Source organism: Mustela nigripes, chromosome 2, assembly GCF_022355385.1.
Source record: "Mustela nigripes isolate SB6536 chromosome 2, MUSNIG.SB6536, whole genome shotgun sequence".
Lineage (NCBI taxonomy): Eukaryota > Metazoa > Chordata > Mammalia > Carnivora > Mustelidae > Mustela > Mustela nigripes.
This window is the reverse complement of record NC_081558.1, coordinates 176,994,251-177,011,421: the sequence shown is the minus strand read 5'-3', so window position 1 is coordinate 177,011,421 and position 17,171 is coordinate 176,994,251. Positions and strand designations below refer to the sequence as shown.

At 33.4% G+C, this 17,171-nt stretch overlaps 1 protein-coding gene across 2 annotated transcripts in view; it reads left to right on the top strand.

Annotated features, from left to right (window-relative positions):
* Nucleotides 1-17,171, top strand: part of ARL13B (ADP ribosylation factor like GTPase 13B) — a 70,394-nt gene that overhangs the window by 40,892 nt on the left and 12,331 nt on the right. The window contains exons 5-10 of one of the 2 annotated variants that reach the window (XM_059392129.1): nucleotides 3,776-3,881; nucleotides 4,975-5,177; nucleotides 8,895-9,009; nucleotides 12,166-12,391; nucleotides 14,737-14,853; nucleotides 15,798-15,866. In XM_059392129.1, the coding sequence (XP_059248112.1) occupies nucleotides 3,776-3,881; nucleotides 4,975-5,177; nucleotides 8,895-9,009; nucleotides 12,166-12,391; nucleotides 14,737-14,853; nucleotides 15,798-15,866 (836 nt within the window). The remainder of the gene's footprint in view (nucleotides 1-3,775; nucleotides 3,882-4,974; nucleotides 5,178-8,894; nucleotides 9,010-12,165; nucleotides 12,392-14,736; nucleotides 14,854-15,797; nucleotides 15,867-17,171) is intronic. The other variant, XM_059392130.1, reaches the window with a different exon arrangement.

Here is a 17,171-nt window from a genome sequence, read left to right as displayed (position 1 = left end):
TTCATGAAATATCGAATTTCAGAACTACAACAGCCAGAAAAGAGCTTGTCTTTAAACCTTCCACCCTTTTCTTTTTACTTATATCTGCTATTTTTTTAAAAAGATTTTATTATTTGTTTCTTTGACAGACAGAGATCACAAGTAGGCAGAGAGGCAGTCAGAGATAGAGAGAGAAAGAGAGTGGGGAAGCAGGCTCCTTGCCGAGCAGAGAGCCCAATATGGGGCTCGATCCTAGGACCCTGAGATCATGACCTGAGCCAAAGGCAAAGGCTTAACACACTGAGCCACCCAGGCACCCCCCCCACCCTTTTTAAAAGATTTTATTTATTTATTTGGCAGACAGAGATCACAAGTAGGCAGAGAGGCAAGCAGAGATTATATCTGCTATTTTAACTTTAAAATAATTTACTTGCATAGTTTCAGTGCCGAAAACCCCAAGTTGTGCAGCAATCTGTGATACTGTTTATGATATCAGTATACAATTCAAAATTAATTTTTACCAGAGTGAAATATTTATAAAAAGTATTAGAAATGAAATTTATCTCATGGTACTAAATATCCTTACCTTCCCTTTTTTATTGTCTGAGTTGTTATGATTTAAGAGTATGAGGAGGTACTTTGCTATAATATCTATCAAAATAACATTTGCATTTATTCTTTGATTTAGTGGTCTTACTTCCTGGATTCTGTTCCTGAAATAAGAAATAACTCCTTCACACACTTGTTTTTCACAGCACTCTTTATGAAAACAAACCATTGGAAACAACCCAAAAGTCCATAGTCCCCAAATTATATACTTTACAATACCTTTTCCCCAATATACATGTTTATATTTTCAAAAAGGAATAGTGAGAGGATGAACTAAAAACTTATGAAAATTATTACCTAAAAGAGAATGGAAGAAATAGAAGAAAAGGGACAGAGATGAAAAATAGTTCTGATTGTACCTTCTTTTTATAGTTTTGAATTTGGAACCATATAAACATCTATCTCTAAAAGGCAAAAGAAGCCTGAAACAAATGAACCCGGGTACATATCTAGGTGGTGGAATAGCCAGACAGAGAAGGATTATTCCAAGTAATTTTAAAACTAGAGTATTTTGACCCATGCATCTTTTGTGGGATCTATCTTAGAGACAAAAATAATCACAAAGAGATCTTGGCCTGAATTTAGTAGGATTTTTAGTAATAAGACTGATGTTGTTATGTTAAAACTCATATATGTTGTAAGATAAGGAAATAGTTAATGTTCATGTTATTAGGAACTGTAGTTTTCAAGCATTAGAAAAGAAGAGACACAATTAAGCTAAGTAAAACGTAAGTAATATTTGATTTAAAATGGAAAAATCAATATGGGCTCATGATTTAATTTTTTTTCTTTCTTACAAAACAACATTTTTCCTAGCTTTGTTCACTCATGGTCTAGAAGCAATGGCATTAATAGCAATAAATGCCCAGAGTCCCCAGATTGTGATCTTTAAAGTACCATTTCCTTCCTTACTGAAAAGAATCAGGACTCTTTAGAGAAATTGATGATTCCAGGTCTGGGACTTTTTTTTTTTTTTTTTTTTTAACAAAATCTAAGAAGCTATCAAAGCCTATTGGAGTTGCACCAAAAGAACACAGGAGCTAGTTCAAAGGGGATTCCCACTGACCAAAAATGGGTAACTTTGAGCCTCAAACATACAATGACTGTAATAAATTGAAACACATTAAATACTTTTTTAAACCTGTGAGTTCATAATGATATCCCCTCACAAACCAAAGGAAGCAATTTGGAGGTTAATAGGGCATCAGTTTATTCTTATGAAAACTAAGAAATGAAGGCAAAGGATCAAAACATTTATGTTGACTTTCGTTTGAATCCTATTTAAGTAAGACCTACCAAGTAGTTGATGAAAGCTTACTTTTTTTTTTTTTTTTTAACAAAATCCAGCTAGTAAATTCAGAGGGAATATAGAACTAGAAAAATCATGATTTTATAAGCTCTTATAAAATAATGAAATTAAGCAAAGGTCATTAATGGATGTTAAAATCATTCGATGAAAGAAAGTTTAGTGGGGAACTTTATTTTGGATGAATCAATCTGACTCCAGCCAAAACCTCTGATCCAATTTAAAATCACTAAATGTTCTATAACTAGATATTCTATGCCTTCTCAGTATCAGCACCATCTGTGAAATATGTTTGTCAAGATTTCAGCTTGAAACTCATCCAGCCTATATATCTAACGGCAGATGTCACAGCTACAGATGTGCATCTGACTACAGATATAGGAAATATTGGGTATGCATGTTAAAATGACCTTATAAGTAAGATAGTTAGATCTTAAACACAGGAAATTCTGTAGAAATGGTACTTGTTTTCAAATAAATGTCATGGAAGGAAATGTGGTGGTGGTGGTGTTGCAGGGGTGTAAGTGTTGGGACTGGGGACAGTATTAAAAGAATACATTGTAATGTATATCTTGTTTGGATCTGAATTTGGACATAACATTAGAAAAAAGATTGAGTAATGTTAGTTTTTTTTAGGTGTGATAGTGGTATTATGGTAATTTTTAAAAATTTTTAAATTTTGGGGTGAAGTAACATAACTGGGCAGGAAAAGTAGAGGATCTGTAGATGAACAACAATGGCCTAATGTTGATAATGTTTAAAGGTAGGTGATAAGTTTTCATTAGATTTATTGAATAATATATTTTTGCCTCCAAAATATCTATCAAACCCTGACAAGACAGTGTTTTATTTAAATCTCTGCCATCTGATAGGCAAACAGTGTTATTTTGTAGTAATTCCTATTTTTTTAAAATAACTTATTTTGGTTTTTCATTTTGTTTTCCCCCAATTTGTTCCTAACTGAACATCATGGTTTTTATGCCCAATGCTACGCCCAGTAAATTCAAAGTGACCCTACCTCTACAGTAAGTTGCACATTTATGTGGACCCATTCACACACTGAAAATACAGATGAGCTCATATATTACAAGTTCAGTATAACTATCTGGTTGTTTAAAACATGATACAGTTTGTATTTTAAAAAGATAAGGACATAATTAGTGTGAGAGTTAGAATTGATGGTTCTTTTTGTAGTATTTTGTTGTTGTTGTTGGCCTATTGAACTATTGTTTGTTTTCTTAACACTTCTTGTTAGTTGATTTTTGCCTTTTTTAGGCCAGTTCTTACAAACTTACTTTAGCCATAAATCAAGAACAAATAATGAAACAGATACTACAATACTTTTTTTATAACTTTTTTTAAAGATTTTATTTATTAGAGAGAGCGCACAAGTAGGCAGAGAGGCAGGGTGATAGAGGGGGAAGCAGGCTCCCCACCGAGCAGAGAGCCCAATGCGGGGGCTCAATCCAAGGACCCTGAGATCATGACCTGAGCCAAAGGCAGAGGAAAATGCACTGAGCCACCCAGGTGCCCCTACAATACTTTTTTTAAAAAAGATTTTATTTATTTGAGAGAGAGAGATTCCCCCTAGCATGAGCAGAGGGAGGGGCAGAAGAAGAAGGAGAAGCAGACTCTCCCGTGAGCAGGGAGCATGAGCTGGGGCTCAATCCCAGGAACCTGGCAACATGACCTCTGCTGAAGGCAGATGCTTAACTGACTGAGCCACGCAGGTTCCCAGATACTATAATACATTTTTGAACCAGTGTGTTCTGTGATCAATAGGCTTAAAAATTTGGAATAAGAAGAACATAATCAAAATAGTTTTAAGTGTCTTCATGATTATGTATTTGCTATAAAACTACTTCATTTATGTCTCTCTAGGTTGGCAAATAAACAAGACAAGGAAGGGGCTTTAGGAGAAGCTGATGTGATTGAATGCCTATCTCTGGAAAAATTGGTCAATGAACACAAGTGCCTATGTCAAATAGTAAGTTTTGGGGGTTTTTTGCCCTATGAGATATGTTCAGCATAGTCTGGTTTTTATGGAGGTGATAGGCAATTAAGTGGTAGACAGCTAACAAAATAATTTATCAGTGTCTTAAAATATTTTTTTTTTTTTACCCAGGAAATCACATTCTCACTCTTCTATTGATATTATTTGCTTGAATGTAACATATGGTTTCTGTTTAGTTGTTACTTTCATAAACTTTCATGATTTCAAAGACTAGATTTGCTTTTTTGTTTAAGATATTGCTGATAGGACTTATTAAGTTATACAAACATGTCATGCTATAAATTTTGTAGATTGGTAAAGTATAAATACAAAATTTAATGATGGGAGAGGTTATAATGAGTTTTGAAAAATTGTATCAGGAGAGTTATCCTACAATCTTACGAAAGGTAGACAGAGGATTTAGTTGTTCATTCTGGTTTCAGAAGATGACCAATAGGCCGTCAATCTTAAAAGATATTTATTGCTGTAAATTCCCTGGCATATAAGGAGTTAAAACTTTCTGCTTTTTTGTTGTTGCTGTTGTTGTTTTGTTTTGTTTTTTTAAGTAGGGGTATTTTTCCTTTGGCAGAACACTTTTGTCTTCCGTTTTTTTTTTTTAAAGATTATTTATTTATTTAGTCATGAGAGACAGAGAGAGAGAGAGAGAGAGAGAGAGACAGGCAGCGTCAGAGGGAGAAGCAGGCTCCCTACAGAGCAGGGAGCTGCGTGAAGGACTTGATCCTAGGACCCTAGGATCCTAACCCTAGTCAGTCTGTGGACTAAGCCACTCAAGTGCCTTTCCATGGAGTTTGTTTAAAATTATAACTAGCGCTGTTGACTTCTTGTGTCATAATGTGTCTTACAGTTTACAGATATAATCCATAAATATTTCACCTTATAGGTACTAATGTTTTATTAGTGATCATTGCAAAGATGTCTTTTGTAAATTAAATAAGCAGATGCTTCATATAATTAACTTAATGATTAGTTTTGATTTGCTGGTAATTATACTTAATGGTTTATGAACAGATATTTGTGGAGAGCTTTTAGTTTTAATCTTTGAGCCAAACGAATTGGTCTTTTTCAGGAACCTTGTTCTGCTGTCTTAGGATATGGAAAGAAAATTGACAAGTCCATTAAAAAAGGCCTTTATTGGCTGCTACATATCATTGCAAGAGACTTTGATGCCTTAAATGAACGCATCCAAAGGGACACAATGGAACAGCGTGCTCTTGAAGAGCAAGAGAAACGAGAAAGGGCTGAACGAGTGCGAAAATTACGGGAAGAGAGGCAAGTAGATTTATTTGTGCCACAGCAGATGTGCAAAGTAAAGAACATCACAGCTTTAAGAATAACTTTATAGTTTTATCTATTCAGTTTCCTCTTGCTATGTGAAGATACTAGGTAAAGATTTTATTTCTGTGGATTTTTCTCTATACAAGTTTGGGTGGTAGGATTCTAATTTTCCTAGTGGTGTTATAATAGTTAAATTTATTCCTTAGGTACTATATACCAGAACTTGAAGATTTTTATCTCTTCTTTTGAGTACTGTTGGTGTAGTGGTTCTCAATCCATGGGGTGATTTTGCTTCTCAGAGGACATTTGGCAATGTTTCGAGATATTTTTTACTTGTCACATGGGGTAGCTGGAGTGCTACTGGCATCTTGTGGGCAGAGGCGAGGGATGCTGCTAAATATCTTGTAATGCACAGGACCATATCCCACACAAAGAATTATTGGGCTCAGTACTTCAATAGACTGAGAACTCCTTCTTCAGTCTAAGCAAAGATAGAAGGTAAGCTGTTAGTGGATCTGTCAACTGAAGCAAAATCTGATCTTCTATATTAGTTTTGTCAGAAAGCAGATTAAATTGCAATATCTCAGTATTTTAAAATATGTTGCTTAAAATTATTTTAAAAATATAGTGCTTGAAAGCAAACTTTTAAATGGAATTTAGCAAACTCTGAATTAAAAAAAAAAGGATTATATAAATTCTACCATAAAATTATAATAATCTGAATGTGTAAGAGAGTACACAGATTTGATTAGAAGTTGAGTTTAGTAAATAATGCCATGATTCATCTTTCTTTCTCCACTGGATTGTTATGAGTTAGGGGAGGGGAGAAATGAAAAGATATCTGTATGTATCCCCCCCCGCTATATATATATGTATTTTTTTTTTTTAAAGAGGGAGGGTATAGGGAGAAGCAGAGGGTTAGGGGTAGAGAGAATTCCAAGCAGGCTCCACACTCAGCACTGAGCCGGATGTGGGGCTGGATCTCACAACCTTGAGATCATGACCTGAGATGAAATCAAGAGTTGGAAACTTAACCAGTTGAGCTGTGCAGATGCCCCAAAACGAAAAGATGTCTTTTTTTTTTTTTTAAGAGGGAGGGAGAGCACAGCAAAAGCGTGTGCACACATGCATACATATGCATGAGGGTGGGGGAGGGTCAGAGAATGAGGAAGGGAGAGAATCTTAAGCAGGTTCTGTGCTCAGCATGGAGTCCAGTGCGATGTGGAGCTGTTTCTCAACCGTAAGATCATGACCTGAGCTGAAGTCAAGCATTAGACACTTAACCGACTTAACTGGAGCCCCTAAAATGAAAAGAATTTTGAGTGAGTTCCTGTAAGATGCAAAGTTGTCTTCCATCTATATAATTTTGGCCTCCCATGTGCTTTTAACATAGTTGTAATTTGGTAGGCAAGAACCCACTAATTACTCTTGGTGATGGCTTTGTGAGATGCTTCCTTACACTGCTGAGGAAGTCCTCTGATTACTGGTATCTTTCATTTAATTCAGAGAAAGGACTTACATCTTTTTTAGAGATGACTGTCCATCCCACGTGCTCAGTAATATGAGCAGATCATTCATCTAGGTTTTTCTTGATATTAGTGGGAGGTTTTAGTAAATGTGAGAATCTTTGGTTTTCTCTATCCTAGTGTATCATATTTTCATGATACAAAGCTCAGTATAAGTCATTCAAGGAGATATACCTTTTATTTTCTGAAGACTTTTTTTGCTTTTCCTCCATTAAGAACGCAAACAAAAAGAACCAAAAAAGAAAAAAGAGTTAGATAAATGAAGTCTAATGTTTGTCTTTTTTTTTTGTTTTTTTTTTTAACCTTTTGCATAAAGATATTCTAGATCTTGTTATGGCAGGCTTTTCTGTTACCCATTCCTCCTTTCTCCTAGCCATGTAACTTGTGGTCTGAGCCCTGTCCTATTGAGCAAAGAGACTCTGTAATTAAAAGTAAATTGGCATTTAGAAAAGAGTTATTAAAACACACACACACACACACACACACACACACACACACAAAACCACACACACACAAAAAAAAACCCATTTTATTTAATTAAATCCAATGGAGTAAGTTCAGATATTTTTGAAAAACAGTAAAACATGCTGTTGTTGGTACCTGAAAATAGTATGTCAGTACTAGATTACCTGAAATTATGTAGGAATAAATGAACAACATTAAGAGCAATTACTGTCTTGTAGGTATGTTCATTTACAGAGTGCATTTACATACAGAGTGCTTTGTCTACACAACACTATGAAGTAGATGTTTTTATCCACATTTATAGGGAAGCTGAGACTTAAAGATCCAGATAGAAGTCCAGGGTCACAGAGGTAATAACTCTTAACTCTTGGCTTCCTTTGTTCAGAATGAATGGATATATCTTTCCATAATAGAACATAATTAATAAATGTCATAGTATTGAGCATTCACATTATCATACTTACAGTGTAGTTGCAGATCTACAGTACTTATTTTTCTGTCTTCAGCTACTTGTTTTAAAAAGTAATTTATTCTTCATGCCTGGGGCAATGTTAACTATAAATAACAGTGATAGTAAGTGTTTCAGTAGTAACTAATCTGGAAATACTTCTTTAATCTAAGTGATATTGGGTAATTTAGTTTTATAGTTTCTCTACTTTTACACAGCAATGATTGTTATCCAGCTCATTTGTGACATGTAGCTTGACACAGCCCTGAAGAAGGGTGTTAACTAGAGAACTTATTTATTCGTTAACATCAATGAAGAGGCTGGTGTTTGGGAGGGAGGGTAGTTGAGGAATCGATTATATAGAATATATAGACTGAAATTAAGAAGTCAGTCAAAAGGAATGTTATTTTTGTCAGTATTTCTTTTTTGTGTTAATTCAAAGGATCAACTATGGATTATTACTCAGCCATAAAACATAATGAGATCTTGCATTTGCAACAGCATGAATGGACCTAGAGGGTATTATGCGAAGTGAAATAAGTCAGACAGAAAAAGACAAATACCATGATTTCACTTACATGTGTAGTTTAAAAACAAACAAAAAACAAAGCAGAAACACACCCATAAGCACAGAGAACAAACTGATGGTTGTTGGGAGAAGGAGAGGTGGACAGGCAGAATGGGTGAAGGGGAGTGGGAGGTATAGGCTTCCATTTATGGAATGAGTAAGTCAGGATGAAAAGTATAGCAGAGAATATTGTAATAGTGTATGGTGACAGTAGCTACACTTGTGAGCATAGCATAATGTATAGACTTGTCAAATCACTATGTTGTACTTCTGAAACTAATGTAATATTGTGTGTCAACTATACTTCAAATAAAAAGTTCAAATGAGTTGGGAGAGGGGGGTGGGGTTATGGACATTGGGGAGGGTATGTGCTTTGGTGAGTGCTGTGAAGTGTGTAACCTGGCGATTCACAGACCTGTACCCCTGGGGATAAAAATATATGTTTATAAAAAATAAAAAATTAAAAAAAAAAAAAACAACCACCATTTTGCACCAAAAAAAAAAAAAGTTCAAATGATAATCTTTACATGGGGCTAAGAGGTCTATTATCTGCATTAGGATTTCAGAAAGTCTCTAAGTAACTCAAAACCATCTCCAGATGTTTAACTTACTCAATTTAACAGCCTTAAACCTATTGCAAGTGTTCTTAAGCATGGTTCAGCATTTTCTCATAAGGTATTCCAAATTTTTCTCTCAAACAATAGAGAACAAAGAGAGCGAGAGCAGGCGGAACTGAATGGAACCAGCAGCCTAGCTGAGTTGGACCCTGAACCAATTATTGTTAATCCTTTCCAGCCAATAGCATCTGTCATCCTTGAGGTATGGACGGTGGCAAATGTAATTTTTATAACTTAAGTTATGAAGTTGGAAGTTGAGAAAGGAGGCGGGAGAAGTGTTTTACCAGAGATAATTTCTAAAAGAAATTAAATGGATTAATTTTTCTTCTTCTTAAAGTTCGCTTTTTGATCTAATATGAAAAGGAAAGCTGACTTCTGAATTAACTGAGAATGAAAATGAAGATTGAATGTAGAAACTGTCATTGTTACTGTCCAGATAAATCATTTTTTGGTCACTTATTTCATATGATAGTAATGTATTTACTCTTATTTACATTGCCTTTCTCCCTGTGTTGCTGTTACTATCCCTTAAAAGTACTGTTTAAATGCTTATGATGCATTTTAGAGTATGTAAATGATTTCCTAATTATTTTCCCAGGATACTTCAGATTGTTTGAAACTATAGTTAAGTTCTTCTATATACAAATATCATTTATTTTAATTTTAATTGTCAGAAGTTTTACCAAAATTAATTTTTAGACTTTAATCAGGAGGAAGTTAAGGGACTATGTGTGTGTGTGTGTGTGTGTCTGTATATCTCTATCTTTGTTTTCATTTTCTGCTGGTGTCCAGAGTTCACATTGGCCCTTGCTTTAATTACCCTCAGCAGCCGTGCCTCCTTAGAGGCAGAGCTTCCTAAATCTCCATTCACTTAGAGCTTAATGTGACAGCTGGCTTGGTGGTCCCACCTGTATATTCTCCATTCCTCTTCCCCTGTCACTGCCTCCTTCCACACAGGTGCTCATCTGGAAAGGTGGATGATTGTTTCTTCCTTGGGGCTGCTGCTGAGGAGGGAGGCAGCTCCACAGGTAAGAAGATGATTGGATGGTTTTGGTATTGCTTTATTTTGCAGAATAATTGGCAATATGAGATAGTTTGTCTTAAGTTGCTTAGATAACAGAAGGTTAATTGTATTTAATCTTTTTATTAACCCCACTACATTTACCTTAAGTATACACTCTTCTAAGTACATTAAAGGTGTCTTAATAACTTGAGCTATTGATTTATCTCTATCCTATTAAATACTGTGGTTTCCAAGTTTTGTTGTATGTTCTTTAAAAAATACTGATAGAGTAAGGAAATCAAGATTGACTTTTCACTTTGAAACATGCATTTTCTCTATATTTGTAATAAAGCTCACCTTGTACATGATGACTGATTATTTTATAGTATCATGGTTATAAATTACTTAGATGGCCTTAGTGCCTCTACCAACATTGTATATTTGATGATATGAAGATGTGAACAGTAATGGTGTATAGCATAGTATACCTTAAATCAAAGTCCCTGAACCTAATTTGTAGCATGCAGAAAGTACAGACAGTTACTAAGCTTTTAAACTGTTAATTTTAAGAATATGAGCCATAAAGAAATGAAATAAATGAAAACAAATTACCTAAAGTCTTCTTTTTACTTAGCAAATTTTCTTTTCTTTCCATAAAATTTCTCCTTTAAAATGTTTGCATTTTAGAGAAACTTTACATTCCTTTGATTTTTACCACAGATAATAAAAATTGTGAGGTATTGTTTCTAAAATAGACAGACCATTCAAACCCAGTTATGCATGAGCACTTAGTATAAGATAAAGGTGACATTTCAAATCTGAGAAAAAAGGGAGTTAGAATAATGAACAATTATTTGGAAAAAAGTAAAATTAATGAACAGTGTGTACCAAATTCAACTCTAGAAGACTTAAGTGTGTAAAAAAAAAAAAGAATTAAAGTACTAGCATATAGTATAATTGAACATTTGTATATAGTTGGAGGAGAACTTTTTGTGTGTGTGTGTGTGTTATGTTAGTCACCATACAGTACATCATTAATTTTTGATGTAGTGTTCCAAGATTCATTGTTTACATGTCTCACCCAGTGCTCCATGCAATACATGCCCTCCTTAATACCTACCACCAGGCTCTCGCATCCCACCCATTCCCCTCCCCTCTAAAACCCTCAGTTTGTTTCTGAGTCTACAGTCTCTCATGGTTAACAGTCAAGCCACAAATCATGAAATGAAAAACAGATCAGTCTTCTTATATCAATTTTTAAACATCTCTTCTACGAAGTTAAAGGCAAAGAACAAACCTTAATGAGAAATTTTTGAGACACGTAAGACAAAAAAAGAACCTTTAAAAATTCCTATGAAAATAATGAGAATCTAATAGAAAAAAAGGTTTTGAGTTACCTTGGATAGTTCCTGACAGAAAAAAATAAAAATGACAATAAAGTTACTTAATAGCTCATCTTCACTAGCAGTAAAGAATAATTAAAATAATTAAATTGAATTAAACTAACACTGAGGTAAAAATATATATATATATTAGTTTGGTGGACATGTAAAAGACTGATGATAATATATAGGTATTGAAGAAGATATGGGAAAATGTCTCTCCTAACACTGCCTGGAGTGTAAATTGACTTTAACTTTTCTAAAGGGCAGTGTGTTACCCAATACTTATTGATCCACTAGTTCCAGTGTTAGGAATTTATTCTAAAAGAACAATTCAATAATTGTATTTCTTAGAATGAAAAATTGAAAATAATTTGTCTCTTCATTAGGAGTTGGTAAATTAAGTTATGCTATAACCATTCAAAATGATAATATAATTGATGAAAGTAGTAATGGCTAATGCATATAGCATTATATAACACATACAGCTAACACTTTATTGTGGGTCAGGTACTATTCTAAGCACTTCATGTATTCATTGACAAGGAAAGGAATATATATTCTTAAGTAAAAATATCAAGTCTTTTTTGTTGAAAAAACAAATGCATAAATATGTATATAAAGAGGGACATTCAGTCACATTTATATATGTTTGTGGGTGGTGTATGTCTGTACGTGTGTGGGTAGGAAAAGAAAAACACCTCTTAGTAATTGTGCGCCAAACAGAGATCATTTCTTAATTGTGGAATTACTGGTAATATTTGTTTCTTTGTTTTCTTTATACTATCTGTGTTTTCTGAAATTTTACTGATTACCAATTAGTATGCTTTAGTGATATATTCAACAAATAATTTTTTAATAGAAGTATCACAGTACCCCGAAGTTACAGAATGCTTTTGGATTATAAGATTTCTTCCTTAAAACTATCTTGGATAACCAGAAGATTAAAAATGATATATTTCATTTTTGTTAGAATGAAAGAAAACTTGAAAAAGAAAAAAAGAGACAAAATATGGAGAAAGACAGTGATGGCGGCCCCCTGAATCATAAAGTGGAGCATGAGCAAATAGAGACACAGAGCCAGATCAGTGACAGTAGCCAAAAAAACAATGAGCTTGGAATAGTAGAAAATTATAAGGAGGCATTAACACAGCAGTTGGAGAATGAAGATGAGACAGACCAGCGATCATCAGAATCAGGTGATAAATCTAGTTATTAAAAATATATGTATTTATACATACACACACACATAATACTTACCAGTACATGTCTCATTTTTCATGATTATTTTCACAGAAAATGTACTATTATATTTTTTGTCTCTAGTTGTAGTATTTGTCATGGTTTTCTCATGGTTTTGAGTTTCTTGTTAGTGAATTTGCTAACTTTTGTTTTTATTCATTATGCCTTAAAATGTAGTCCTTTGTAATTTAAAAGAATTTCAACAGAAAATTCTGTTTCCACTTTTATTTCATGAACTTGGAATATAGCATAGTCTCAGGAATCCTTGGAATGTATTTAACCTTGAAGATACTTTGATGGGGTTTTTTTGAGTGTTATTTTAAACTTTGTAATGCTACAGTCAGCATCATTTCTTTTATTGACTTATTATTTCTGCAGAATACAGACATACTCAGTTGAACATTTTTAAAGTCAGTAGCCATTTTCCTCTTATTTTAATATAAAAATCTTCAATTCATAATTGCTTTTCTTTTTCTAAGTGGCTATGTGATTTAACAGATTCCTGTCTTTGGTATCATAGAGAGGATCAGACCACTTGAGATAGAATCAGGGTATTTGTTATATTACACTGTATTGTTTTTAATCTTAGTTTCCTCATCTCTAAAAGGGAGATTTAGCATCATTTTTTTTTTCCCCACAAGGTTTTAAGGTTACTTAAAATAAAAATAACCCTATAGTATTCCTATTACAGAGCCTGACACATGACCCAATGATCATTACTTCCTTATGACTTTTAGTTAGCAGTATAGTTTCATTATATATAAGAATTTTTGTACAATGTCAGGAAGGTTATGAAAATAAGATCATAATCCCTGAGGTTCAGTTTAGTTAACGGATATTTTGCTGTATAAAAAATTAGATTTGAAAGTTATACCTTTTATAAATTAGGAAGGTAGGACAGCCATATTCTTACCCATGTAGTTCTGTTAACAGAGTTAAACAGAAAGTAGATTTCAACTGGCCTCTCAATATATTGAAAGAACTTTTGAACACTAATACTCTTTGTTAAAGAGCAGAAGATTTGGCAGATTATTTGAAAGTATAGTATGGGAAGATTTAAGATAGTCAATCATATAACTATAGTAATAATATATTTTATGCTATAGAATATAGCTTCAGATTTATTATTTAATGCAGGATTATGTTATTTAACATAACAATCCTACGGTATATTATTCCCATTATTTTGAATAGGAAATCAGGGACTTGGAGAGGTTGAGTTACTTGGTTAAGATCATACATCTCATCTGTGGCTGGGCTGAGAGCCTGCTTCATACCTTCTGCCCGTTATCCTGTGCTCTTCGTGACCCTGAACTATTCCCATCTTGAAATACTGCATGGTTCTGGACTCTTTCCTTTTTCTTAGCTGTTAAACTTAGGGTTTAATTGTAAAGTGATGTCTTTGTTTTTCTCTGGAGTAAAAAGTCTCAAATGACACAAGTAATTTATTTAGAAAAATGATGTCTTTCTAAACATGTTTATATTTCTCACTGCTTTGTAGATTTCATAGATGTTGGCTATTTCTCATATAACAGATAATTCACATTTTACTAACTGTATTACATAATATGTAAATTAAGCAGCTGGGATTGTCCATTAAAATATTTCAATAATTTTAGTGTTTGGTTATTTAACTATTATGCCTTACCAGTTTTCATTGTTAAAATTTGCATGTTAATGACATAAATGTCCTTAAATTGTTTGTAAGTACTTAAGTGAGAATCTGTAGTTTATTTTTTAGAAAGAACACAGATTCAATTCTGCAGTTTCTAATACTGTGATTTTGCATAACTTATCTGGGTTTATTTCAATGGGTAACATATTTAAATTTGATTGGGGTCTTTTTTCACATTTCAAAGAATTATTTTTGAACTGTTTATACCTGGAATCCATTCCATATATTCTACTGAGAGAAATCAACACCTCTGTCCTTTCTCTGGGCTAGTCTTAATTTCATGAACATCCCTGCAATTAAACAATTATATTTACTTGATATGACATTTGGAAAAAATGTAAGTTACTTTTGGAACGGTGAACTTTTTTTGTATTTTAATAACTCATAAAACTTAAAATACAGGCTTTTTGCTGTTTGTATCATATTAATTATTCAATAAGTAATCATTTTAAAAAATTTACTCTTAGTAAAGGCAGATGTACATTTCATTACTGCTAATAAGTTCCAAAGTTGAAGATGTAGTTTTCTAGTAAGGATAATATGAATAGAAATTCTAGGTCCATTCTTTTTCGTATAGAAGTTTATGTTTTCTCAGAGGCATATAGTTTCATGTTTATATTCTTTTAGATAACAGTAAAAAGAAAACTAAGAAACTAAGAATAAAAAGGAGTCACCGTGTAGAGCCTGTTAATACAGATGACTCTGCTCCTAAGAGTCCAACACCACCCCCACCTCCTCCTCCTGGTGAGTAAATTGATATTGATACTAAATTTAGGAATACTGCTTTAAACAGTAAGGAAAAATAAAGAAATTTTGTGGTTTTATTCAATATGCTTACTCTTGTGAATTTATGATAAAGGAAGTTTTCTATGTTACTTTGTTCAAAATTTATTGTAAGTATATATTTCCTTTTTTTAATCAGAAAAAAAATGTTTTCTAAAGTAGAAAGTGTGTAAAATTAATAAGAACACTTTACCCAACCACTTCCTAGAATGGATTCAAGTCCTACTTGAAATATCAGTCCCCAAATTGCTAAAAGGAATTTAAATTTAATGAATGGATGGCTAATGGAAGTTTTTAAAAAGTTAGATCTTTCATGCTGAAAGTTATCATTTGAAAGCAAGATGTGTGAATTTTTCCAATATATTTCCAACATACATACTGACTTTCTAAATTGTCCTGAGGATTAAAAGGAATATTGCATGTAAAACACTGGTATGTGCTAACTGCGTGGTGATTGTGAGAAATTTCTCAGTACTAGGCACAATACCTAACACACCATAGGTGCTCAATAAATATCTAAATGTATATGTTTATAGTGTCCTTTTAACCCTATTAGAAGGCTTTAGGTGGTAACATTTTAAGACTCGTTTCTAATGTTTCATTTATTAGTAAATAATGATCATAATCCCTTTGCTAGGGCTTGGAATAGTAGCCTACGGTAATTTTTGATGGTGGTGAAGATGCTTATATTTTTGACTAAAGATAAGTAAAAACTTAAAGTAGATGTTACCGGCCTATAATTACACTTCTAATTAAAAACTATTTCAAATAATACTGTGTCATTCAATATACATATATGACTTGACATCGAATATTATTATATTCCTGTCAAGGGATGGATCCTCTCAACAGACCTAAAGAGACATTGTTTAACAGTGTTTTAAAATCTTTTTCTCTTTCCTTAGTTGGCTGGGGAACCCCCAAAGTCACTAGACTTCCAAAACTTGAGCTTCTTGGTGAAACACGTCATAATGGTAATGCAAAAGGATCAGTTTTCAAGTATACGTATTACATCCACTTTTCTTTACCTCACTACTTCAACAAACTTTTATTTTTGGAAGGCTTTCAAGTTCACAACCATCCTTTTTCATTATACTTCACTTTTTTCATTTTATTTAATTTTTTTATTCTTTAGTGCCTTTTGCCTCCATATAATTTGTTTACCTTGGAATACAGATGTAAAAATAATCATAGTTCATGTTTATCCACTATATGTAAAGTGGTATGATAAGTGAACAGTTACAAAGAGACATACAATTATATATAGTGTTAAAAACAGCATTGTCCTATATGTGCTCAGTATACTCTGTGATAATGTCACATTAATGGTTTTTTCTCTGTTTTTAATGAGACCCAGCTACTGAATATTAAAGTCAAGTAAAGATTAACACAATTTGTAAAATCAGAGACTAAACTAACAAACCGAATAAGGTTCAGCAAAATTGAAAGTTAGTAAAGGCTTATAGACTCAAGAAAATAGTTTTCTTTGGATTAAATTAACATAAGGTATAATCTCGTGAATATATGGCATTAGAATTCCATAAATGGAAAACTAGAGAAGGGACAGTTGGGTATAGAGAACTGCCTGATACAGCAGACTGAAGTTCTGATTTCAGACCATCAGCTCAGGCTTTTTTTTTTTTTAAAGATTTTATTTATTTATTTGACAGACAGAGATCACAAGTAGTCAGAGAGGCAGGCAGAGAGAGGAGGAAGCAAATATCTTCTCCCATTCTGTCAGTTGTCTTTTGATTTTGTTAACTGTTTCCTTTGCTGTGCAAAAGCTTTTGATCTTGATGAAATCCCAATAGTTCATTTTTGCCCTTGCTTCCCTTGCCTTTGGCGATGTTCCTAGGAAGATGTTGCTGCAGCTGAGGTCAAAGAGGTTGCTGCCTGTGTTCTCCTCAGTATGTTGATGGATTCCTTTCTCACATTGAAGTCCTTCATCCATTTTGAGTCTATTTTTGTGTGTGTTATAAGGAAATGGTCCAATTTCATTTTTCTGCATGTGGCTGTCCAATTTTCCCAACACCATTTATTGAAGAGGCTGTCTTTTTTCCATTGGATATTCTTTCCTGCTTTGTTGATTAGTTGACCAGGGAGTTGAGGGTCTATTTCTGGGCTCTCTATTCTGTTCCATTGACCTGTGTGTCTGTTTTTGTGCCAGTACCATGCTGTCTTGATGATGACAGCTTTGTAATCGAGCTTGATGTCCAGAATTGTGATGCCACCAACTTTGGCTTTTTCAATATCCCTTTGGCTATTCGAGGTCTTTTCTG